This window comes from Syngnathus floridae, chromosome 14, assembly GCF_059516105.1.
Source record: "Syngnathus floridae isolate MCC-2025c chromosome 14, RoL_Sflo_1.0, whole genome shotgun sequence".
NCBI classification, from domain to species: domain Eukaryota; kingdom Metazoa; phylum Chordata; class Actinopteri; order Syngnathiformes; family Syngnathidae; genus Syngnathus; species Syngnathus floridae.
The window spans coordinates 10,464,357-10,487,076 of NC_142426.1; the positions used below are offsets into that span (position 1 = coordinate 10,464,357).

At 38.4% G+C, this 22,720-nt stretch overlaps 4 protein-coding genes across 11 annotated transcripts; 1 reads left to right on the forward strand and 3 right to left on the reverse strand.

Moving 5' to 3' along the window:
• Nucleotides 1–560: 560 nt before the first annotated feature.
• On the reverse strand, nt 561–4,397 carry dnajb6a (DnaJ heat shock protein family (Hsp40) member B6a). Its single transcript, XM_088397350.1, has 8 exons — nt 4,228–4,397; nt 3,259–3,362; nt 2,374–2,483; nt 2,197–2,262; nt 1,953–2,063; nt 1,735–1,881; nt 1,440–1,653; nt 561–1,338 (listed from the first exon to the last, which is right to left on the reverse strand). The coding sequence occupies exons 2-8, from the start codon at nt 3,321–3,323 to the stop codon at nt 1,233–1,235; spliced, it is 819 nt and encodes a 272-aa protein (XP_088253476.1). The 5' UTR covers nt 3,324–3,362; nt 4,228–4,397; the 3' UTR covers nt 561–1,232.
• Nucleotides 4,398–4,632: 235 nt separating this feature from the next.
• On the reverse strand, nt 4,633–10,768 carry exoc3 (exocyst complex component 3). The gene is made up of 16 exons (XM_088396222.1): nt 10,610–10,768; nt 9,811–10,004; nt 9,424–9,643; nt 9,084–9,256; nt 8,793–9,005; nt 8,444–8,622; nt 8,125–8,241; nt 7,784–7,901; nt 7,455–7,580; nt 7,227–7,327; nt 6,986–7,096; nt 6,717–6,858; nt 6,499–6,621; nt 6,244–6,405; nt 5,999–6,120; nt 4,633–5,741 (listed from the first exon to the last, which is right to left on the reverse strand). Exons 2-16 carry the CDS (start codon nt 9,958–9,960, stop codon nt 5,537–5,539), a joined length of 2,262 nt encoding a protein of 753 aa, XP_088252348.1. The 5' UTR covers nt 9,961–10,004; nt 10,610–10,768; the 3' UTR covers nt 4,633–5,536.
• gad3 (glutamate decarboxylase 3) lies at nt 10,583–16,332 on the forward strand. Of its 5 annotated transcripts, none has more exons than XM_088396225.1 (17): nt 10,583–10,870; nt 11,329–11,547; nt 12,475–12,567; nt 12,833–12,939; nt 13,022–13,157; nt 13,312–13,402; nt 13,471–13,583; nt 13,673–13,788; nt 13,933–14,012; nt 14,368–14,422; nt 14,528–14,644; nt 14,778–14,842; nt 14,943–15,021; nt 15,210–15,359; nt 15,479–15,586; nt 15,656–15,745; nt 15,858–16,332. In XM_088396225.1, the coding sequence occupies exons 2-17, from the start codon at nt 11,535–11,537 to the stop codon at nt 16,029–16,031; spliced, it is 1,587 nt and encodes a 528-aa protein (XP_088252351.1). In that variant the 5' UTR covers nt 10,583–10,870; nt 11,329–11,534; the 3' UTR covers nt 16,032–16,332. The 5 variants fall into 5 exon arrangements, with proteins under 5 accessions (XP_088252351.1, XP_088252354.1, XP_088252352.1 ...); XM_088396228.1 differs by having other exon boundaries at nt 11,329–11,420; XM_088396226.1 differs by having other exon boundaries at nt 11,414–11,547.
• A 42-nt stretch (nt 16,333–16,374) lies between these two features.
• LOC148387695 (uncharacterized) lies at nt 16,375–20,940 on the reverse strand. 4 transcript variants are annotated; one of them, XR_015862582.1, is made up of 7 exons: nt 20,831–20,940; nt 20,637–20,671; nt 19,785–20,048; nt 17,390–19,102; nt 17,257–17,328; nt 17,062–17,138; nt 16,375–16,489 (listed from the first exon to the last, which is right to left on the reverse strand). XR_015862582.1 is itself a non-coding variant. In XM_088396223.1 (7 exons), exons 3-6 carry the CDS (start codon nt 20,041–20,043, stop codon nt 17,113–17,115), a joined length of 2,070 nt encoding a protein of 689 aa, XP_088252349.1. In that variant the 5' UTR covers nt 20,044–20,048; nt 20,637–20,671; nt 20,784–20,903; the 3' UTR covers nt 16,375–16,489; nt 17,086–17,112. The 4 variants fall into 4 exon arrangements, 1 of the variants encoding a protein (XP_088252349.1); XR_015862581.1 differs by having other exon boundaries at nt 20,784–20,903; XM_088396223.1 differs by having other exon boundaries at nt 17,086–17,138; nt 20,784–20,903.
• Nucleotides 20,941–22,720: the final 1,780 nt, after the last annotated feature.

Sequence of the window (22,720 nt, forward strand, 5' to 3'; positions counted from 1 at the left end):
CTCCTTTGGGAAGCGGTGAGGGTTCGACTTCAACTCGCAGTCTGCCTTGTCTACATTTGATTTTCCCAAAATATTAAATAATATTAGATAATAAATATTAATAAAGACATATAAATAAATATTAAAATATTATGATTTATCAAAAAGACAAATAATTGTCTTCACAAGCCTGTTTTGTAAATTACAGTCACTGGTCTAAGATGAGTGTCGAACACGAGTGTTTGGTTTCGCAGCGGACAGAAAAATTCTAACGCAGCAATATCGTGGAACTAGCATTACAAAGGTCAGAGTAACAAGTTCACCGGTCTGCAGACACATAACATACTCTAGATAAAGGATCACAAATGGGCTGCCCATGAGCCCAACAAAAAGCATTGTGATTGTAGTTAGTCTTCGTTTCTTAATTATTCAGGCAAGGGGTGAATACATTTCATTTTCAAACAATGAACATGACTTTAGGCAGGCATTCAATTGAGACAAAATTGTTTTGCTTTTGTCTCTCTTTCCCACTATATAATGTAAAATTATTATTATTTTTCCCGAATGATCATGATTACAAGTTCGGAATGAAACTTATATTTATTGGTTTACAAAGTACACTAAGCGTCTGAATTCCTATACAGGATAACTTATAGAATGAATTGTGCATCATAGTGCAGCTTTAACATTAAGACTTAACATCAACAGGTATACATGCATCATTAAATAAAAGATAGAAAAATACATCATACCAGCGTTGGAATTTAAAAAAAAAAAAAAAAAAAAAAGGTAATTAAGAGCAAGGTTAAACAACCAATAAACAGAGGGGATAATGTTTTATATATCTACCCACATTATATAATTTGACACTTTTGTAATATTTACAAGCTGAGTTACATTTTTGGAATGCCGTGAGCTGTCAGACACACACAAGGAGTGGACACAAAATATTAGTAGGGTCAGGGGTCATAACATTGTGGTCCCACACACTGAAGCATCAATACCAACCCTAAAATTCAAGGCCAGTTTCAGTTCAGAACTAGTTACGCATAAGTCACCCAAATTCACCGATGTTAAACTTTAGATAACGAGATCTGCCAGAGGGGACTATCAATGGAATTAAACACAACTAAAGTATGTACATAAAAAAAAAAAAACACTATTATTACAATTCTTTGTTGCTTTTTGTTGTTGCCAATGTTTTGTTTCAAGCTCAAGTTTCTTGGTATTGTGCTGAGGTAACTTGTGGTTTATTATTTGTGTTCCAGTCGTAAGAGCTGCTCTTTACCATTGATGGTTAGTGACCTCAGCTGGCCGTCCTCTTCCACCTCAACCCGCTCTTGACCATTCTCGATGATCCTGGAAAAGGAGAAGAACGCTGTTTCTTTCTCTTCTCATCTTCAAGAGTGAGACAAACCTGTTTCATATGACAAATAAGATAAACAAAAACTCGTGTTTACCTTTTAGTAGTGATCTTCCTGCCATTGATGATTTTCGTAGAAGTAGACACGGAACGGAAGTTACCCATGCCTCCTCCACCACCTCCCCCAAAGGAGCTGCTGGAGAAAGAGGTGAAGCCCCCGCCCCCGAGACTACCCATGGTCGTCATGTGACCCATGTGACCCATATGACCCATGTGACCCATGGGGCTCATGGACCCAAACGTAGCAAAGCCTGCAAGGGGAGAATTAAAATCATAAAACCAAATAATTAGCATGGAGTGAATTCTATTGCCCATTGTTGTTGGTTTCTTACCTGGGTCAAAAGGCGAGAAGCCGGCACCAAAGGGTGGAAAACCTACAAAGCCCCCCAAAAATGAGCCCCCTGTCCGGTTTCGACTTGTGCGACTTTGATGGCGCCGTCCGCTGCCAAAAAAAGGATCATCACCAAATGGATCTGCACCTTGAAGAACAAGAGGAGAGAGTGAGCAAAAAGCTTTTAAATGAAGGAAACGCAAAACAAAATGGATTTACCGAAAAGGTCTGCAAATGGGTCCCTGCCTCCAAAGAACTCCCTGAAGACATCTTCTGGGTTACGGAATGTGAAGGGTTCTTGGAAATGATCTTCATTGTGGAAGTGCCCACCTGATTCATTAAAAACATTTGGACATATTTAGTACTAATTAGATGAAAACTACGTGGAACACAAAAGTGAAATTTGGTTTAGCTTCAGTCTGGGAAACCAGAAGAATTTTTTCAGGATGGATGATCACATTACCTCTCCCTCGAGCACCCCTCGTCAGTCCTTCTTTGCCATATAGATCATATGTGCTTCTCTTGTTCACTGATAGAAAAAAAAATAACATGGCTCACCATTTACAAAACAATTTCATGGACAACAAGACCACAGTAAATAATGAAGTACACATTGGCAAATTTCCAAGACATTACAAACCGTCTGACAGGACTTCATAAGCCTCTGACAGCTCCTTGAATTTCTTCTCAGCCTCTTCTTTGTTTTCTGGGTTTTTATCAGGGTGCCACCTCAGGGCCAGTTTTCTGTACCTGTCAAAGGTCAGAGCAAAAATCAGCGGCATGAAATACACTTTTTAAAGCGTCTTCTTCTGTACACTGCATGTTTTTTTTAGGTCTGTCTAGAGCAAAGCAAGTGTACAACATGAAATGAATTCATCATAAATTCAGGATGGAGAAATGAGGCCCATTTTCAAGCAGACCTGAAGGTGAGCCTGTCAATAAGAAGTGTCGCAACTGTTACGTCTTTCGTCTTTGCTCTTGTCGCATTATAAGATGAACAAGAACTATTTCTGAGATACAACGGATGATAGTTCCCACGAGTGAGAAGTTTTTGCGATGAGAAAAATTGGGCCGAGTCGAAAAGGCTTAACAGGTGCTAGTGGGCGTGGTTCAATAAGGCGGTATATCCACATTGTTTACACACCAGGATGGACGGAGGTTATTGTTACTTGTATTAATCATTCCACACAAATTATATCTTTTGAAATAGAACAAAAAAGTACAGGATGCTAATTCAAGTTGATGATGAAATGCCATTAGCGGTTTACTTGAATGACGTACACAGTTACAACGACACAAACGTAAGTTGTGTTGACTCTTCTGGGGATATACGAGAAAGACAAAGCCTACAAATTTGGATGCTGACATTGTGCTGACAAGAGTCAAACAGTCATGTGATATTCACAAGCTGAGCCCTTAGACACTGATATCATTGTGTGGACATCAAGTGGTCTTTTTCAAAAAAGTACAGCTGCGTACTGATATTTTTGATATTTGTATAAACTTGTAAAACGTATCAACTGACGATTTCTTTATGTCCTCTGCAGACGCATCTCTCCGTACTCCTAGAATCTGGTAGTAGTCCACCATAGTGTGTGGCTGAAGAGCACGACAATGGGTCTAAGGAACCTAAAAGTGAAAAGTAAATCATACAGGTCAAGAACAACCACAGCATGTGAATTGGATCAACATAAGCATATCCAATAACATTTTGACTTTCATTCATGCCTACTAGGGATCGCATAGGTCTTCATCTTCAATGTCAAGTGGGTACCACCACCCAGTGTTCAAATAGGAAATAAAACTGGTTAAATGGTTGATAATCAAAATCTGATTTGAAACACTCTTCTTGTTTTACTTATCGTAAATATTCTGTAAACCCAATACACTTGATTTCACTTGTCAAATGTCGCTGTATTCATCTGCTATGATATTTAACTGAACAACCAATGACTCAAAAACGAAGTTTGTAAATTGTGTTCCCAAAGTTTTTTTCACGCCACTATGTAGTTTGGTTTGCATTACATAATGGAATTTGTCATAAATCCATTTGTTTGTATTTGCTTTTGCCTTGATTTACTCTCTTCTCAATGGCCTCGTTTAGATATAAACACATCTCATGTACTTAAAAACATTTACACAGAGCTATTTCGTAACTGATTCTATCCTCAATTTACACATACGCGTTTCAGATCAAATATTATTGAACCAATTAAAAACAATAAACATAAAATACGCTAACTGTAATCCTCTGTACTGTATGCTGGAATTGTGGCTGAAGTTTGCTTTATGTGACCGCATCAACCCTTACGAACACATCAAAAAACGTCAGATCCCACCCTGTTTAAAAGATTATTAGATTATTAAATCTACCTAGCAAAATAATGGTGGCGTTTAGCTTCTGCTACATGATGTATAGTGAATGGGTCCATGACTAGCTTAGCGCTGTGCGGTTGAAAACATCCCATATGCTCACTGTTCAAAGTGATCTTACCTAAAACAGCTTCGGCGATGTATGACGTAAGATAATTCGTAAAAGTGATAACGAATCTCTTGAAAGGGTTTGCCAAAAGCTAAACAGGTTTTTTCGTGCCACAGTTTGCGATTTCTTGGATTAGTCGCATCGTCCGGCTACGGCGTCTTCTTCACCTGTATCTGCTGCGCGGCTGCTGTTTTTTTCACCTCACCCGAACACCACGCCACCAACTGGACGTATTAGGTATGGAAACGAATCTTCCCATTTGGGTTTAGTTTATTTGAAAGCTATCAAACTTGTGTAAGGTGAATAATACTCTAATTGGAGGTTTAATGTGTTTGAGTCTTGTAACATGTTTTGTGAGGCACTTCATGTTGTTTTAAAGTAGGATGAAGGTTTGATTGATAATTGAGAAACAATACATAATTTGTAGTATTTATTCAGGCTGATAATTTACAAATACCACAGATTTTTGCAAATGGAACACACACTATCTACACATAGGGGTCACCAGGTTACCCCAAGGACAACCCAGGGCTTTTCCAAATATAGTTCACCAGTAATGAGACATGGTTTATCATTTGAATCATTTGAAATGTAAACAGGCAGATTGAAGTGAAGTGTTGTTTTGTAATATTCAGCTGTTTGTTAATGGTATATACACTTGCCTGACTTGTGTGAGGACAGTGACGGTGTGCATGCGGCTGGGTGAAATTTGGGTGAACTTATACAGCTAGGGCTGGCTGTCACTATTGAATATTTATAGAATTGATCGATTCACTGAAAAAACATTATTTTACATTAAAAAAAAATGATTACCTGTTAATGGACTATTGCTATGAGTTATTGTTTGATTTCAATGACACTGGAATCAATTTAACTGTTATTGGACTTTTGTAAGTATGAAATTTTAAGTTAACAATGGCTCAATTATCAAAATTGTTGATAAGATGATCAATTCATTTTTACATCTCTACTGGTAGCCTTCTTCACTAACGAGTAGCCAAAAGGTGATCATTAATAGTTCACACTTTTTCAGCTGAATGGGAAAAGGACGGTTACGCTGGAATCCAAAACAAATGACAAAAAAGCTGATTAAGCACTTTAGTTCTTCTGTATGTCCTCAATGATTCTTAAAGTTTCAATTATGACATATTTGAATGGGCAGTTCATTTTTACAACGGTACATTTACAATTTTCTGGAGCACAAATCAGCATGGCGATTAAACAGCAAGTAAACAGAAACAGGAAGGTGCAATAAACAACCCAGTATCCTGAGGTGAAAATCATGTTATCCTTTTTGAAGGAAGAAATGGTCAAATTGGTTTTATTTAAGCAGCTTTGCAGTTGCCATGGAGGTCATGGTAGTCATGGTAGTCATGGCGATAGTGGGCACAGTGATGTCTTTGAAGATGGGCTGTGTGACACCTCCATAAGATACTTTGTTCTCGCTGAGCGTTCCGATGATCATTTGGCGCATATCCCTGCTCGCATCACCGCGCACCGATAGCAGTGCCTGGATATGCTCCTCCCTGAGGGAACAGTAAATCATCCTGCTTTCAGTGCACAATGATGTCTGGTATAATTATGGTTTCACTAGTACGTCATCATCATTTAAAAGGAAGAGAGATTGAAAACAAATTTGGTGGTACAGATAAATGGATGGATAGATATTACAAAAAAGTCAATAGAAAATAAATTGCAAACAAACCTCATAATCATTAGAAAGTATTTTGCATATTTAATAACGTCACACTTCAATACGCCAATTGACACAGAGCCCCGGTACCTGATGTCGGGGTATTTGGAAACCAGCGTAGTGACCTCCAGGAAGAGCAGTGTCGGGTCGGTCAGTTTGAAGACTTCAGCAATGGCCACAATAGCGCCGCATAGACGTTCTGTGTCTTCTCCCTACAACATGATAATCTTCATTAACCATAAACTTCCTTCTTATCCGCCTAAACAGATGAACCATTATAGGTACAGTTGACATGCAAGTTTTGCAATCTGGATTATGGTAACATGAGAACTCACAGCAGCCAGTTTTCTGAAGAGGAATTTAAACTGCTCAGCCTCTTTGGTCATTCTCTCAGCTCCTTCCCTCCTCTCATCAGCATTCTTAAAGGTGATCCTCTTTTGCATCACTGCCTTAATGTAGTCCACCACAACCCTGCGAAGGGCTTCACTTGTCATTTCCTGCACACGCGGCACACAATTATTTTTAGGTTTGTCGCAATCATAATGATTATGGAAAAAGAGAAAAAAAATCAGCAAAAATCAATTTCTTACCCGATTAAAGGGTTTCTTGATCTTGTTGAAGTCATTGAAGTAGTCTTCCACTGTCACACAGATAGTATCCACAGCATGAGATCCTGTCAGCCATTTTCTGGTTAGAAGTTCATTGAGGTGATGCTGGAAATGACAAGTTAAATGTTGATATCTGCAAGATTATATGCACAGTTTGGACACCTGAAACATCCAGCACATAAAACCTGTCACCTTCCTACCTCAAGGTCTAAGAAGACTTCATCTAAGAGGAACTGACATCCCTCCTTGGCCACTTCGTTGAGTGTCCTCTCGATGGCGGCATCACTGTCAGTGGGCTCCGAGGACTGAGAATACTTTCTCTTTAGACTGTTGATGGACTCTCTAAACAACACATTGGATGTGTGTCAAACAGTATTAATATTGCATTGGTACTTCCATTATTGAAGTAATGAATAATGGAGCCCCAAAGAGAATTAAAAACTAACAAGCAACTAAGATTAGCACTTACTTGAATGTCTGACAATTGTTTATGATGGCGATCATGTATTGCACGTAACATTGAGGAAGCTGTCGATCTCGCAGATGTTCTTCTTTATAGGCCACAGCCTCTTCTCTGTACCTACAGACAGCACACAGTATGGAGAAAATATTTACGTCGACACTTCTCTTGAACATCCCAGTATATCCTATTTATCAGAGATCAACCTCTGGTCCAGACAGACAATCGATGGTAACGATCAAAACATTACCGAATAAGGAATGAGTTCATCTGTTTCAGGCAGAGTTTGAGAACCTGCTCTTTAAAGTCCCCATCGATCTGAGCGGCTACTTGCAGGTTCTGTTCAAACATCTGTCAAAAGCATAGAATGATAACACACAGAAAAATATATATCAGACAAATGTTACAGGTAAAATAAATAGTAATAATAATAATAATAATAGTAATAATCTGTGTGTAAAAAAAATGTGTATGCTACCTGAAAGACGATGGCAGGCAGTGTAGTTTGATAGTACCCGTCCTGATCAGCCTCAGGCTCTGTTTCTTTCTGCCAGTCCTTCTTGTCTGTTTCAAGAGCTTTCCTCAGCCAGCCGGTAATATTTGACTGAAGACAGAAATAGCAATAAACATTCAATGCAAGATGTATTTGACATAGGTGTAATGTTAAGTAATTTTGTCAGGGTGAATATATTAATACGTTAAGATCCAAATTAGTTGAATATTCCATAACTGATAAATTAACGGTTTATTTTCTCCATCAAAGAAATGTTCATTCCGAGTCTGCATGTTATCGGGTGTGGCGCTTACTGTGAAAGTCTGGACATATTTGCTGAGTAAATCATCCACCACATCCTGAGGTAGGAGGGCCTCGAGCTGGTTGATGTCACATTCAGCAATAAGCTCTGGATGCCCCATCATCTCTGCACTAAGAAACACACACAGAAGAACAATGTCTGATTGCTTCTTAGCGCACTGGCAGCAGGACCAACAGTGGGCTAGAGACAAGAACTGGAAAAATCTTGATCTAAATATGAAATACAAGTCCAAAAAAATAAAACATTGGCATGCTATTTAGGAGATAAACGTTCCATAATGCTCCATGATAAACATACAGTACTTAAGACATTGTGTGTTTAAATAGACAGAACCTCTTATAGGTATTGAGGACCCAGGTTAACATGGACACGATTTCATTCGCTTCCAAGTCCTCCGATGCTAATTCTTTGACACGAGTGGAAACGGCATTGTGGTAAAGGCGGAAAAACCTGAAAGATATGCATACAATTATGAATATTAGCAAACAATAGTCGCTTTCAGTCAAACAAATTTGTAATTAATTTGTATTCCTGTAATACATGTCCTCCTCATGCCCATGTCCTCTTTTCAAAGTAGTAAAGCTATGCGACACTGATTTTTTTCTAATTTGTAGACTCTGGAAAGTGAGAGGTTTGGAGGAAAAATGTTCACCTGTTGAAGGTGTTGTAATGTGGTGGGAAGCATTGAACCATGAGGTTCTTGACAATGATGAGGTCATCTAAAACATATTTCCTTGTTATCTCCAGAAGACGAACAAGCCACATTTTATCAGCTTCTCTTGTCACTGACTGTGTGCCCTCGATGCGGGTGCTGACAGTGCCCTCCAATACCTGCATTAGAAAAAAAAAGTATACTTAATAAGGACATAAAACAAGTCAATAGTTTCTTAGCTAAAAGATTTCCACTGGCTTTGTGCATCATCAATATTGTTGAATAGCAAAAAGCTAATATTATTGGACTGCAGAGGAAGTAAAGGTGAAGAAGAAATAATTCCTCTCACCTGAAACATTTTGTCTTTCCATCTTTTGGGTCGTCCAGGCGGGATGAAGCCCGTCTGTTTTTTACGGTCAACCATCCGCCGGTCGATTTTCTCCTCACGTTCAATGATACGAACCACTGACACGAGCATGGTGGGGTCACGACGAACAGTAACCATGGCCCTCTGCAGAACCATCCATGACTGCTTGGCAAGCTCATCTGATAACCGCTGAACCTGGGAGGAGAGAAGGGATTTAAAAGAGCAGCAAAAAAAAAAAATTACAGTTGACAAACAACAAGCATTAAAACTTACATCTTCAAAATAGATGGAAATGAGATGCATGTCACTGGTGTTCCTGCTGTCCATACGGTATTGCTCATACATAAGGTCATCTCGGGAGCTCTCCAGATCCATCAGTTTCCTGTGAGCCTGAAGCAACTCTGCCTGCTCTATCAGCTGCTGGGTCTCTTCCACAATCTCTGGCACTGTGACAAGACATGTTGCGGTGTTATATTTTGTACACTTTTCAAAAACTGTATTACGAACTAAATATGAGCCATGTTATGCAATGTTTCTAGATAAGCAGTATGAGTGAGTGAGATTACAGACCTGCTCCTTAAGTCTCTGAATCAGACCTCAACTGAACACTTACCCGAAAAAATGTTTTTAAGGTTTTCCACAGCGGAGGCCAGCTGACTATGTTGAACGACAGCATCTTTGACATCTTTTAGGTTCTCTATAGTGTTGATGCTCTGCCTCCAGTCTTTGCTCACATCAGCCAGCGAGCTCTGGATGTCCTTCACGTCAAGCAAGGCACTGTGCAGCTGAGTTAGTCCAGTGCGGACACCGTCTAGCTGAGACTGAATGGCTGCCTGAAAAACATTCCTTGAATTACATTTCAAGAGACAAGAGAAATAACAACAGCCAAAGAACCGCACTTTAGTTGAGTTTGGTGCTCAGAAGTTAAAACATGTAAGAGAAGCATTGAATCGCATGACATTATGGACATGACAAAACAGCAAGTTCTTCACGTGATCACCTTAAGCCTTGCTTCGACAGAGGCTTTCTTTCTGGCCTCTCTTCTTCTGTACTGCTCCACTTTGTCCAACTGGTCAGATCTCTGCAGCATTCCAGCCACGCGCTGAACGGCTGTGGCAACCGCCTCACGGCTTGTCTCCTCCATTCTCATGCTCAGAAGTGTAACGCTTAGTCCATGGGCTTTATGCGGTCACACTTGGAAGCAGGGAAAGGTGATACAGTCACCACATCAGTCTTCTCACTCAAAACTATACAATTAAGTTACAACAAAACAGGGTTCACCAACATGGGGCACATGTAGGCAACTAGTTATGGATACACAGTGGTCATATGACCAGCAACTCACAGTTTACCTTTATAACTACGAGTACAAATTCCATGCCACTAGAATTGAGCATTCTGAACCTTTTCATTTTATTTTTCAATCTCCCAAGCCTACATTTTTTATGTTTATTATTTTTAAATGCAAATGGTGAAAATGTTGCTGAGTACAATAATTAACTGATCATTTACTTAGTTCACCTGTCATGACGATAATATCATTTCAGATTATAAATGCTCCGAAACATATTGTTCACACTAATTAACAATGTGCATCTTTTTATTGACACGACCATTATTCCGAATGATACGTTGTTGTTTATTTCTTCGACATGCCTTTAACGTTGTTCGCTGTGGTAGAGTTGTCAACATATTGACGTTTACAATTTTCAAAGAAGATGCTAAGCTAACTACCAACGTAAACCGACGATTCATAGGTGGTAGAAACTGCCAGGAATGGAAAAAACAAAAGCTCTTACGTGGTGGTCTTCATAATCCAATGCTGAAAAAACAAACAGGGCTCATCTTCGGAAATAATGTTAAAATCACGATGAAGCACAGTAATGGTTTATGTTATTGTATACTTTTTACTTCCTAGTTTGGCCCCGCCTACATTTGACACTTCCGGCTTTCCTATATTCTTCTTTCAGCATTAACCGGCATAGGACAACAGTAGTCTTTCTCATTACTGCCATCTATCGACTTCTCTCAACTGCAACGCAACATTGAACTCACTCCAGGTACACCTATGGTCATCTTAAATCGTGTTCAGTCTATTATTCTCTTTAGTTGAATACTTTCCCCCACCTGTTCTGTTCTTGATCATGTTATACCCTGAAAAAAAAAACTTTACTCAAGCTTTGCACATAATTTTAATATAGTCCACGGGTTGTGCAACAGTGGTGGCAAAGTACAGATTATTTTGTTTAGAATAGCCCTTGCTAAAATAATTTTAATATATCAACTCTTAACTAAAAAAGAAAAAAGTACTGACTGAAATAAGGTTAGATACCTCAAAGCTACCTGAAAAAAAACATCTTAAATACATTAAAGTACCAGTATTCAATGTAATTGCATAACTAATGGGATTAATTGCTTTTTTGAAATCTGATATTTGATCATTATCATTAATTATTTCATAAATAGGCTAATCTCTGGGTATTCTATATTTTTGCTTCTTTACAATTTATGCCTACAGGAGATAACGGGTTGTTTGGGAGACAAATTGGCCAGGCTCCAGCACCCAAACCCAACCATCTATCTATTCTCTACAACTTGTTCAGGTTCACGGTGAGCTGGAGCCTATGCCATCTGATTTGGAGCGAAAGACAGAAAGCCCTTTAAATTCACATTCACACCATCACACCAGATTGAGCCTCTAGCGACTATTAACTACCTTATTTAATGATTAATTCAGGTGAGCTATTCTGGATTAGAAAGCACACGAACATGTTGTTGTTGTTATCTATAATTTGTTAATATTGACTTGTGTTAGGAAATCAGTTGATTCTTCTAAGCTTGTCTCTTTTCTTTGCACAAATGAAGGGAGAGAGTAATTGTTGTATCATCGGCAACAAGTCTCCCCTCCCCTCTCTTGGGTGTGTTTTGTGTGTTACTGTTGCTTTCAGCTACTTAGACACCTTTTAGATGTCACTCGAGGTAACTGTGTCTGAGAAGAATACCTTTGACCACAGGCAAAGTTATTTGAGGAAAAAGTCACTGAGTAACTGATGTGACTTGCACCTACACTTTTTTAGTACACCTCTACACTGAAACTTGTATTTTCCTTTGTTTCGAAAGCCGACGTTTGTACTGATATGGATTTCTTACAGCTACCAGGTAAGTGTGATTAGATGACACTATGAATGTTGATGGTGATTTTAAAATATTTTCCGTCTATAGATTTAACCGTGCTAAATTGCTTATTTTTCAAGAATGTTTCAGGGAATACAGCGGACATAATTCAAAGCAGAGCAGAAAAGATAGATAGATAGATAGATAGATAGATAGATAGATAGATAGATAGATAGATAGATAGATAGATAGATAGATAGATAGATAGATAGATAGATAGATAGATAGATAGATAGATAGATAGATAGATAGATAGATAGATAGATAGATAGAAAAAACATCATAGTAAGCCGTTAGAAAAAACGTCATAGTAAGCCGTGTTGTTGTTCACTATAAGACATTTGAATATTAAACAAATGATTCAGTACACCCTCGCCACCAATGTCCTTGCAGTGTCCTTAAGACAGACACCAGGTGGACAGGTGGACGGCTGGCCAACTTTATGATATGAGGATTCTATTGAACATATTGAATGTAATGTTTTTTCCAGACAGTGTCACAAGCAAATCAACCAAAATGGACAAACACTCATCCAGAGAAAACAAAGACACGGTGACTGATTTCAGTGACATTTACTGCAAAGGTGAGAGTTGAACAAAGCAACAGTATTTCTACAGTTTGCCTATTACATCATTATTTTTTTACAATTTTCTGTTCACGGCAATTAAGTTTTCAGTGAAAGACCACAAATTAAATATACCACTAAAATTCAGTACAAGTTATTACAAGCATTGATTTTAATGAGTATTGACAACAGAATCATCAGTCCAACCCGAATATAACTGGTTGTGTAAAATGTGCAATTGCATATTCTGTAAATGTGTAAATGTGTGTGTGTATGCAAATAGATCTTTTGCCGACTTCAGGGGGAGAAAGGATGACAAGGGAATTTCTGCAGGAAATCTTGAACTTATTAATAAATTACATTTGCAAGTCCTATCACCAAAATTCCAAGGTACTTCTCTCGTAACCCAAAAGATTAAATAAATCACCAGTTAAGAGGCAATGAAAACAAACCAATGCCTATTGTGTTTCAGGTTTTGGACTTTCACCACCCTCACCAACTCAAAGAAGGACTGGAAGGCTTTAGTCTAGACCTGCCTGAAAAACCAGACACTCTTGAGCAAATATTAGTGGATTGTCACGACACGCTGAAATATGGTGTCAATACAGGTGAGGTTTTTGTCTGACGTTTGCCCGGGCATTCCTGGAAGCATCTTGTTTCTTGCTAACAATTGCATGCTATATCAAAATTAAATTTTGATGATTAATCTTTTCCCATTTTTATTGTACTATATGTATGACCTATGGCCTTCTCCCTTTCTAGGCCACCCTCGTTTCTTCAATCAACTGTTTGCAGGTCTGGATGTGATTGGTATTGCTGGTGAATGGCTGACAAGTATAGCCAACACAAACATGTAAGATTCTTAGAGGAAAAAATTGCAGATGTTGTACGTGGCTTGCCGTATAAAAGCATTTTTTGTAGGTTTACATATGAGGTGTCTCCAGTCTTCACCCTAATGGAGGAAGTTCTACTGAAGAAGATGTATAGCATTGTAAGATGGTCTAATGAAGAGGGAGATGGGATCTTCTCACCAGGTAATGTCTGTGTCCTCTAAATGTCTGCGACTACAAAATCAATTCTGTATATCTTGTATACTGTGAATAAAATGAAATTTTCCCTGAAGGAGGAACAATCTCCAACCTGTACAGTATACTGGTGGCAAGATTTTACTTCTACCCAGAAGTGAAGACACGAGGAATGGGAGCTCTGCCTCACTTGGCCCTCTTTACTTCCGAACATGTAATCAAATCGTCTATATCTGTGATATATCTACTGATGGATATTCAAGAGTGTGTCAATAAGACCAAAAAAAAAAAAGGTTTATTTTGTTCCTAAAGTCAGACAGCTGAAGATACATAATTCATTGTGGTTTTGTCTCGACAGAGCCACTATTCAATCAAGAAGTCTGCTGCAGTGCTGGGACTGGGCATTGAAAATGTGTTTACAGTGAAATGTGATGAAAGGTATGTTAAGGATGTTTTCAAACTTTTTATAATATACAACAGTGTACATGTTTGCTCACCTGTGCTGTCTTTTGTGTATCGTTGTGCACATTCAGGATTTATTCTGACCTGTAAAGCCACATTAACAAACATTGTTAAATTGTTGTACAGTCCATTAGGTGGTCATAATGTGGTATGCATGTAGGAAGACAATAAATCAATGAATAGGCTTGTTTTGGCATAATGGTGCGGCCATCAGAACATGCATCTATTATGTTTCATTATTCTCATATTTTCTCCGTCTAGTCATACACAAAAAAAGAAGTATGTAGAATACAATATGTACATTATGTAGCACACTTTGGGACTTTTTCAGAGGGAGAATGATTCCAGAAGAACTTGAGGCTTCTATTCTTGCAGCTGAAGAAAAGGTAACACTGCAAAATGGTCAAATTGCGTTGAATGGTTGGGTTGTTGCTTTTACGCAATGTGAAACAATGACAAAGCTGGTACGTACTTATAGTTCTTCTCTCCAGAACATGGTTCCGTTCTATGTGAATGCAACGGCTGGCACGACTGTGTATGGAGCTTTTGATCCCCTCAATGCCATTGCGGACATCTGTCAGAGACACACTTTATGGATGCATGTGGATGTAAGTCCCGGCCTATATAAAATTATTTGCGTAATTAAGTAAAAATACGTTTTCGGATATGTATTCTGTATACATATAGAATGTAGAACCTGCAGTTTTGCATTTTGTGTTCTTTTTCACTCCTACTTTCCAGGCAGCATGGGGCGGATGCTTACTTTTGTCAGACAGATATAGGATGAAGCTACAGGGCATTGAAAGGTAGCGCATTAGTAAACAAAACATATCGTGCACATTATTTTTCTATTAATATGACTCATAGTGACAGAAAGCTCTAGTTAACAAAATTGATGTTTTCCAGAGCGTGGTCAGTAACATGGAACCCTCACAAGATGATGGGTGTTCCTCTGCAGTGCTCAGCCATCCTGATCAAGAAGAAAGTAAGATGACTGTTTTTATTTATTTTATTTATTTATTTATAAAGAAGATCAAGAAGAAAGTAAGATAATGAGTTTTACTTATTTATTTGAATGACCATGCATGGTGAGATACATCTTCACAATTGAATCAAATTATTGTCCACGTTTTGTCTATCTCATCTGAATAAATTTATTTTATTTGTCCACAGGGCCTCTTACAAAAGTGCAATGAACTTGGGGCTCCATATCTCTTCCAGAAAGACAAATTTTATGATGTGAGCTATGATACTGGAGATAAGAGCATCCAGTGTGGCAGACATGTGGATGTCTTCAAACTTTGGCTCGTGTGGAAGGCAAAGGTATTACTATTACGAAGTAGTAGGATTACCATTTTTCATCTACACTCATATATTTATAGTTCTTCACCATTTTGTCCTTTTTATGGATGTGTTAAGAATGATTGCCTCTTTTTCCCCAGGGTACAGAGGGCTTTGGAGCTCAGGTCAACAAGTGCTTGGGATATGCAAAGTATTTATATGATCTACTGCAAAGGAGGAAAGATTTTGAACTAGTTTTCAAAAATAAAGTAAGCAGGAATTTGTTTAGACCTTCAATTTCATATGCTAGATACATTCTTCCTCTGCTTTTCACACAGCCTGAGCACAGCAACGTGTGTTTCTGGTACATTCCTCCAAGTCTGAGAAGCATGCCACAAGGTTCTGACAGAGACAAGAGACTCCATCAGGTCTGTAGAGATTAGAACACAAATGCCTTATTCCAACTTTATAGTCACAATATAATTCATATTGTACTGTAGCATCTTATATTGCTGTTGATTATGCTCCACTTGACTCCAGGTAGCTCCTCAGATTAAAGGAAGGCTGATGGAAAAGGGCTCTGTTATGATTGGTTACCAGCCTACAAGTACCAAAGTCAATTTCTTCAGATGCGTCTTTGCCAACCCTGCTACACAGTACGAGGACATAGAATTCCTTGTGGAGGAGATAGCCCAACTAGGGCATGATTTGTAACCGAGTGGTTCAAATTGGCTTTGTTTTTAAATGAACATATTACAGTCTGCTTTGCATCGCAACCAAGTCTGCTCACTGTCAATCACAATTAATGTATATATTGTCTAAACATAGTAGTGCCATTTGCAGAATGTTTAAGACACTTAAATCTACCAGCTTCATTCCACAATTATTTTTTTGCAGCGTTCATTTACAGCACAGTGCATCAACTGTAAAAATAAAGTGCCAAAATTTCACAAAGTAGTGTTATTTCATTGTTTGTCTGGCAAAACATGTACTTAAAGTGATTTAATCTGCAAAACTACGTCTCGAGCATGCTTTCCCAAATAATGAACAAAATGGATACTGAGCAAATTTTAAATATCGTTTTAATAGAATTCAATAACATTATAGAAATTAACATTTAAAACAGTCTCATTGAACAATTAAAGTTCAACATTGTAGATCTCCATCTGCACCTAGAAGAAATTGCAAGAAAACATTGTTTTGGTTGTCTTAATTAAAAGGAGCTTTATTATGCTATTTTCAGCAATTATCTATTGGTATGTATATGATTATATATATAACCTTAGGCATAATGGTGATTTAATTTCTTATTAAATGAATTATCTATGTGGCTATTTCTCTAACGCAAAACACACCTGGTTCACTAAAACCCCGCCTCCGTTGACCCCCCCCCCAAAAAAACGGACAGCAATGACTTTTGGCTGAGAATATTGCAGAGATATTGAAATCATTTTAGAACTTATTTGATACACCAAAATCAGAACAGCTGCTCGTGAGCTTAAATTGCAGGGACAGGCTCTGATAATCGGGGCGTGTCTGCAGGTATGGTGGTGGCTCCTCACTTTATGACATCACACGGTTTTGTTGGATTGATTCTATATGTGGTATTAAACATCTGTCGGTTAAGGTCTTCCCCTCAAAAGATTAAGGATATGCCATTTTTAAATGAATGCAGAAAAACTATTTGGGCTAAGCTAGCAATACTTGTAGTTCTTATGGGTGCTATACAACTGCTGATACTTACCAAATCCAGATCACCATAAAATACTTTTTGATTTGGGGCTTGGCACTGCATTCATTCTTCATCATTGTTGTACTTTGCTGGGGAATAAAAAAGATTTTACATAAAAGTCTGGAAACACTGCTAAATTCACCTTCTGCTTTTTTTGTATGTCAGCACTAAAAATAAAAACTAGATCGTGTGACAAAAAAAACATACCAAGCCGTTTGTTTCTCCAGGGCCCATATTTCTTCTCTATTCGTGCTTTCATTGAGATCCCTTTCCGTACAGCTAGAGATAATGTCGTGTTAAGTATATAGTTAAACAACTGATAAATATTGCTGCAGATTACCTCGATGTTTTACTTTCGATCCCACGTTTGGCTTCAACTCTTCAAATGGATATTTGGATTCGTGGAATTTATTGCAATGGCAGCCAATGCAAAAACAATGTCCCATGCTTCCTGGAGAGAATTCAGCTGTTCTGGGATTAGCCAGAAGAACACAAAGTTGATGATTGCTCAGGTCATCATTGCTTTCGACTTCAGGCACTGATTTCACAGCCTCTGTATTACTCAGTGTGCACTTGGCTGTCGATGGGATGTTTTCTAATGAGCTTGAAGGAGTTTCTCTTTGGTCAGCAATGCATGGAATTTTCACCTGCTGCACATCATGACATGCATTCTGATTTGGGTTTTGATTAGCCGTAAGTTCAGGAGACCCACTTTCACCAGAGGGTGTGATATCACTCTGTAAACAAGTCAAGGGTTCATTTTTTTTAGGATTCATGCCAGGGTCCTCTTTTGGAGATTCTGTCATTTCAGGGGATTGAGCTGAATTCCTCCTTGGAGTTTGTGGTGGGTTTGTCTTCTGAGCTGGGGTACTGTAAATAAGACATGCCATTTGAGCAGAATCTGGGGTGGACGGGTTTAGGCTCTGGTTTCCATCACAGTTACCTAAAATAATGTCGTATTGTTTTGACAACCCATCTTCAGGTTCCTCTGTTATCTCTGCAACCATCTGTGACTCCGGCATATTTTGCATAATCCATTCCTTACTAGGGATAAAGGGTCCTATAGATTCCACAGACCACACTGACTCATTCAATTTCCTTTCCACTCGGGGAGTACTTAAAGGGAATTTATAAGAGACACTCCCAGAAGTATTTTCATGTAAGCGTCTGTCATTTTCTTGGGATTCATTGAAATCATTCGATAACTGCGCACCTTCATTCTGGGAATCAGTTGACTTTTTGGAAAGAGGTGCCCTGACCTCTTCTCTTCTGTATCCCAGAAGCCTGGGACCGTTCCCTGTCTTCGAGGCAGTATGACAAACAAGCCCCTCGTATTGCTCACGAGTTTTGAAAGCCAGCTGATGTTCATTGTGAAAAAGTTCCTTCTCTGTTGCTTTCGGTATTGCCTCCTGCGGTGCACCAGCTCTCCAACACTTTAAGATATCACTGACAGAGACATGCCTTTCTTGAATAGACTCATCCTCTTGTTGTGAAGAGCTACACATCGGGACCATACCATCTTGAGAGCTCACTGACCATATATTACAATGGTCATTCTTGCAGGGAGGGCCATTTTCATAATTGCACACGTTTGCAGGCCCATTCAGTTTTTCGGATGTTTCACGACATGACTCTACAGCTTTATTTTCTGCAGGACTAGGACTGCTTTTTCCGCTGCGCTGGACATCCATGTCCACGCTAGGTGAACTGCATTTCTCAACCTCGACGGAATCTTGTTTTTGGGAGCTAGATCTGCAAGATGGAGAACACGAAGCAGTTCCTGTCCCGGAATCTCCATGGACGCTTCCCTCTTTGTCACTACTCAAGCCTTCGGAGGGTTCCGTTTGGACTTCAGAGTTGGTTGTTTGACGAACACTGAAAGAAAACGGACCGCGAAATCTTCTCGTCTGGTTCGGGTTCTGATATGGTGGGCATTGCGCATGGACCATGGGGTGTAGAAATTGTCTGTAGTCAGCATGTGGGTGGGGCATGACGTAAGCTGGAGCCTCCATATAGGGGGTAGGTGGGAATGGGGGCATAATCATCCCATAGCCTGAGAAATGGTAGAAAAATAAGGTCCAAAAGTTAAATAAAAAAAAAGAAAATTTGTTAATATCATAAAAGCAATAGAAAACTATCGAAGGAATCAATTGTCCTGATGTGAAATTGAATGAAATATGCAAATATTTAAATTATGCCCATGGCTTGCTGGGTGACATTGGTTCAGCTTTCAAAAATTACTTCTTGGCAAGAATATTTTCTGTACTTAACAATACTGCTTTGAGAAGGACATTGCACTGCTCCAAAGTGAGTTGCAATTATTGCTGTCCATGGCACGTTTCTCAAACCACAATCTGTTCTTGACAAAGCCGCTAAAGGCCTCCTGCTACTGATCATCCAATGATTAAAAAAATAAAAACACAAAGAAAAGTCTAGCCATTGACCGTTTGCCAGGCAGCAAAATAGCAATGCTGCTTCAAGTTAAGTAGCAAGCCAGGACATTGCTTAAATATAAGCACATTTTACATGTATGCCTTAAAACTGCTGGGTTTAAAAAATTGGACCGACCCAGGAGAGTGGGTCAATATTTTTGTTCGGTCAAATTAACCCAATTTCCTGTGTCGGTCAAATTTGTCCACCTAAATTGGGTTGTTTTCAACCCCACAGTTTTAAGAGTGTAGTGTTTACAGGACATATAGTACCTCTGAAAAGCGATGAGGCCTCGTATTACATACCCATGCCTGAGAATCCAGCGATCGGGTTGTAGGGGAATGGTATGGGCCACTGGTAGTGGAGAAATTGAGGTGGAGGCGGAGCAGGGACATAGAAGACAGGTCTTGTAGATACATTGGGATGGTGTGTTGATCCTGGGTCTTGGCTTGGACAACCTGGTCCTGTGTCCGGCTGTCTGGTGTTTGATACACCGCTGGTGGCACGAAAGTGCCGTGCTCGCTCTTGTTGCGGCCGAGCTGTTGGGGGTCTGTTAACAGCCATGTTGACTATAAAAAAAAAAAAAAACACAAAACAAAAAAAACAAATGACTGGACATGAACACCAAACACATTTATGTAAATAAAAAAAAAAAAAGCTAAAATATTGCACCATTTGAACGCATTAAGAAATAAGTAGTTTTACAAAAATGCTAACCTGGTTTAGTCAAACAGTTGTACTTCAAACAAGGTGGCAAATTTTGCTCGTCTTAGTATTGATGCAGAAAAAAATCTTCCACGCTTAATATATATAAAAGCACAAAATATGCTTCCAAACGTTTTGGTAGTTATACATTTTTGTTGTCTATGAATGATAAAGCAATTTTTTTCCGATAGCCTTAGAATGACATTTCATGTCATGATGCAGTGCATTTTTTTTTTACAGTGCAAGTTGGAAATTCAATAATTCAGGCAAGGCATTTGTGAGAAAGCAAATTGCATTGAATTGTCTCACCAAAAGTGCAAAATATTGATCAACAGCTCCCAAGCTACAGACAATACTGCTGTCAATTAATTCTAGCAAAATAAAACATTGGCATTTACATGCAATAGACAAAGCAGAATTTGCAAGACCATTTACTTATTTTCATGACTTACTTGCTCACTCAAACGACCAAGCTTGTCTTTGTCATCTGCAGCAAATGGAATGCATCAAACTTCATGACCATAAAATTGCACTAATTTCTAAAAAATTCTTTTAGATCATTTACCATTATCATTAGGACAAAAAACCAGACTAGTTACCTTGTAAGGAATGTCAGTAGTATTCTGAATAACAAAAACCAACCCACCTAGAAACTAGAAAAAGGAGGCATCACACGCATGCTCCTGCACACCTGAATTTAAGGAACTCCTCATCAACCAAGTGTGTGACCTTTCAACTCATTTGGCTTGAAACCCATCAACGGTGACGTCACAGGTATTATTTACTGAGCTGCAAGCGTTTGACCTTTTATACACTAGGGGGAGTCAAACTCTAGAGATAACATCAATTTGCACACTTATGTAAGATCACTCCTATTCTCAATTCTCAAACCCTCCAACCTCAATTAAACTAGGTATACAAAATGTCATTTTCAAAAATAGAACTAACTTTCCAGATATTTTATTATTGTGTCTGAGAATGAAGAATCATCTGGAACACATATTTTAGGATGGACGAAATTGTTGAAGTTAATTTGTTAAATATTTGTTCAAATATTTGCAATCAAAACATTTTCATTCATGAACAGTTGCTTGTAACTCTGGTTATAGTTATTATTTGAGTTTTAAGCAAAACAAAAAATATTAGCCCTTAGACTAATTTGCCTTTTTTGTTTGTTTCAATTGTTGTTTTTGGCAAAAGGCACGGATGAAAACCATCTTCAATATCATCCTTTTGTCTACTTTATGACAGGAACATACAGTTGCTATGGTTACTGATGTCACTCAGCCATGGAAAATTGTATTGAGGAATATGGGGGGATGGTTATTGTGGAGCGCAAGGGAAGGGAATCCTTTCATTATGTAAAATTTCTAGTCAATACTGGTTTTGTTATGCGCCCTTCTACCATAGCCCCACAGAGTCTGTCGAATAAAAAACACAACACAATAATTCTTGCAAACACTACATAACACTTTCCAAAACAATCTCATACCTATCACAGTCTCTTTTGTCTCTGTCTGCATCATCTTCAAGCATGTCCTAATTGTGCCCTAATTTTTGTACCAAATTATTTCTGTTCATCAATGTCCCTTTCATACATGCACGCACACACACAGTGCTGAATTGGAAAGGACATTGTTGGCCATATTCCTCCACTGCAGAATGAATGAATGAATGAAGTCTTCCACTCGGCTCGTCAGCCCTTTCAATTCAATTCAATTCAGTCAAGATCGTTGTTATGATTATTATGTTGCAGGTTAATGAAACAGTACAGAGTGGGTGACATCACTGAAAAGTACTAGATTACAATACAATGATTTCTTTATTAAAAACTAAGGGGAATTTATTACGATAAAATATGGTGACAAATAACTCCACTATTAATATTGAAAGACTGTTAAACTCTATATAAAAAACATGTATGACTTGTAGATGATGGTTGCTAGTTTGCTACATCTGTGCTCTCATGTCCATACTGGTACTGTATAATTTAAAAAACAGTATGTAATACTTAATGCATGCACTCAGAGTCAAAATATGTCTTGTTTGAGTTATCACAATGTTCCTTGTCTGATAACAGTTGTGTGAATTGGTTATGATAAACCATACACTCTTGGACAAGTCTATTGCTCTTGCCCGATAAGAGAGAGTAGACCCCACCCCTTATGAATTTACATTTTAAATAATAAGAGGGTACTTTTAAATAACTAAAATCTGTCACAGAGTGGAAACACAACATGATTTAATTCATGGTATGAATATTAGGTTTGCATTTCTTCAATATGTATTTACAATTTTCTACATAATACTGTCGTCACTTAGCTGAACAATTTGGGACAAACGTAAAGTAGCTTTGATTGCTGATACAACCTGCATACATTTTTTAATTAATTTGCCTCAATTAAAAATATGATACGTTCCGGTAGTTCAACTCCCTCAGTTAGTATTATCTTGCCTCTTATTTTGCACCCTCCAATACTATCTAGTTCAAATCACATTCTAATGTCACTGCTCTGTCTTCTGTTGATGTTGACCT

Bases quoted from the DNA above. Each gene is read 5' to 3' on its own strand.
- dnajb6a (XM_088397350.1), bottom strand. From the start codon at position 3,323: ATGGTGGACTACTACCAGATTCTAGGAGTACGGAGAGATGCGTCTGCA. The intron at 2,484-3,258 runs GTCAGTTGATAC...GACCTTTGACAG, and splicing joins GCAGAGGACATAAAGAAATC to GTACAGAAAACTGGCCCTGA. The intron at 1,882-1,952 runs GTAAATCCATTT...TTGTTCTTCAAG, and splicing joins CCCATTTGCAGACCTTTTCG to GTGCAGATCCATTTGGTGAT.
- exoc3 (XM_088396222.1), bottom strand. From the start codon at position 9,960: ATGAGAATGGAGGAGACAAGCCGTGAGGCGGTTGCCACAGCCGTTCAG. The intron at 8,623-8,792 runs GTGAGAGGAATT...TTTCTAATGCAG, and splicing joins GGAAAGACAAAATGTTTCAG to GTATTGGAGGGCACTGTCAG. The intron at 6,859-6,985 runs GTAAGTGCTAAT...TGTGTTGTTTAG, and splicing joins AACAATTGTCAGACATTCAA to AGAGTCCATCAACAGTCTAA.
- gad3 (XM_088396224.1), top strand. From the start codon at position 11,948: ATGGATTTCTTACAGCTACCAG. The intron at 14,013-14,367 runs GTATGTTAAGGA...GGACTTTTTCAG, and splicing joins ACAGTGAAATGTGATGAAAG to AGGGAGAATGATTCCAGAAG. The intron at 14,843-14,942 runs GTAGCGCATTAG...GATGTTTTCCAG, and splicing joins AAGCTACAGGGCATTGAAAG to AGCGTGGTCAGTAACATGGA.
- LOC148387695 (XM_088396223.1), bottom strand. From the start codon at position 20,043: ATGGCTGTTAACAGACCCCCAACAGCTCGGCCGCAACAAGAGCGAGCA. The intron at 19,103-19,784 runs GTATGTAATACG...ACCATTTCTCAG, and splicing joins CGCTGGATTCTCAGGCATGG to GCTATGGGATGATTATGCCC. The intron at 17,329-17,389 runs GTAATCTGCAGC...CATTATCTCTAG, and splicing joins ATCGAAAGTAAAACATCGAG to CTGTACGGAAAGGGATCTCA.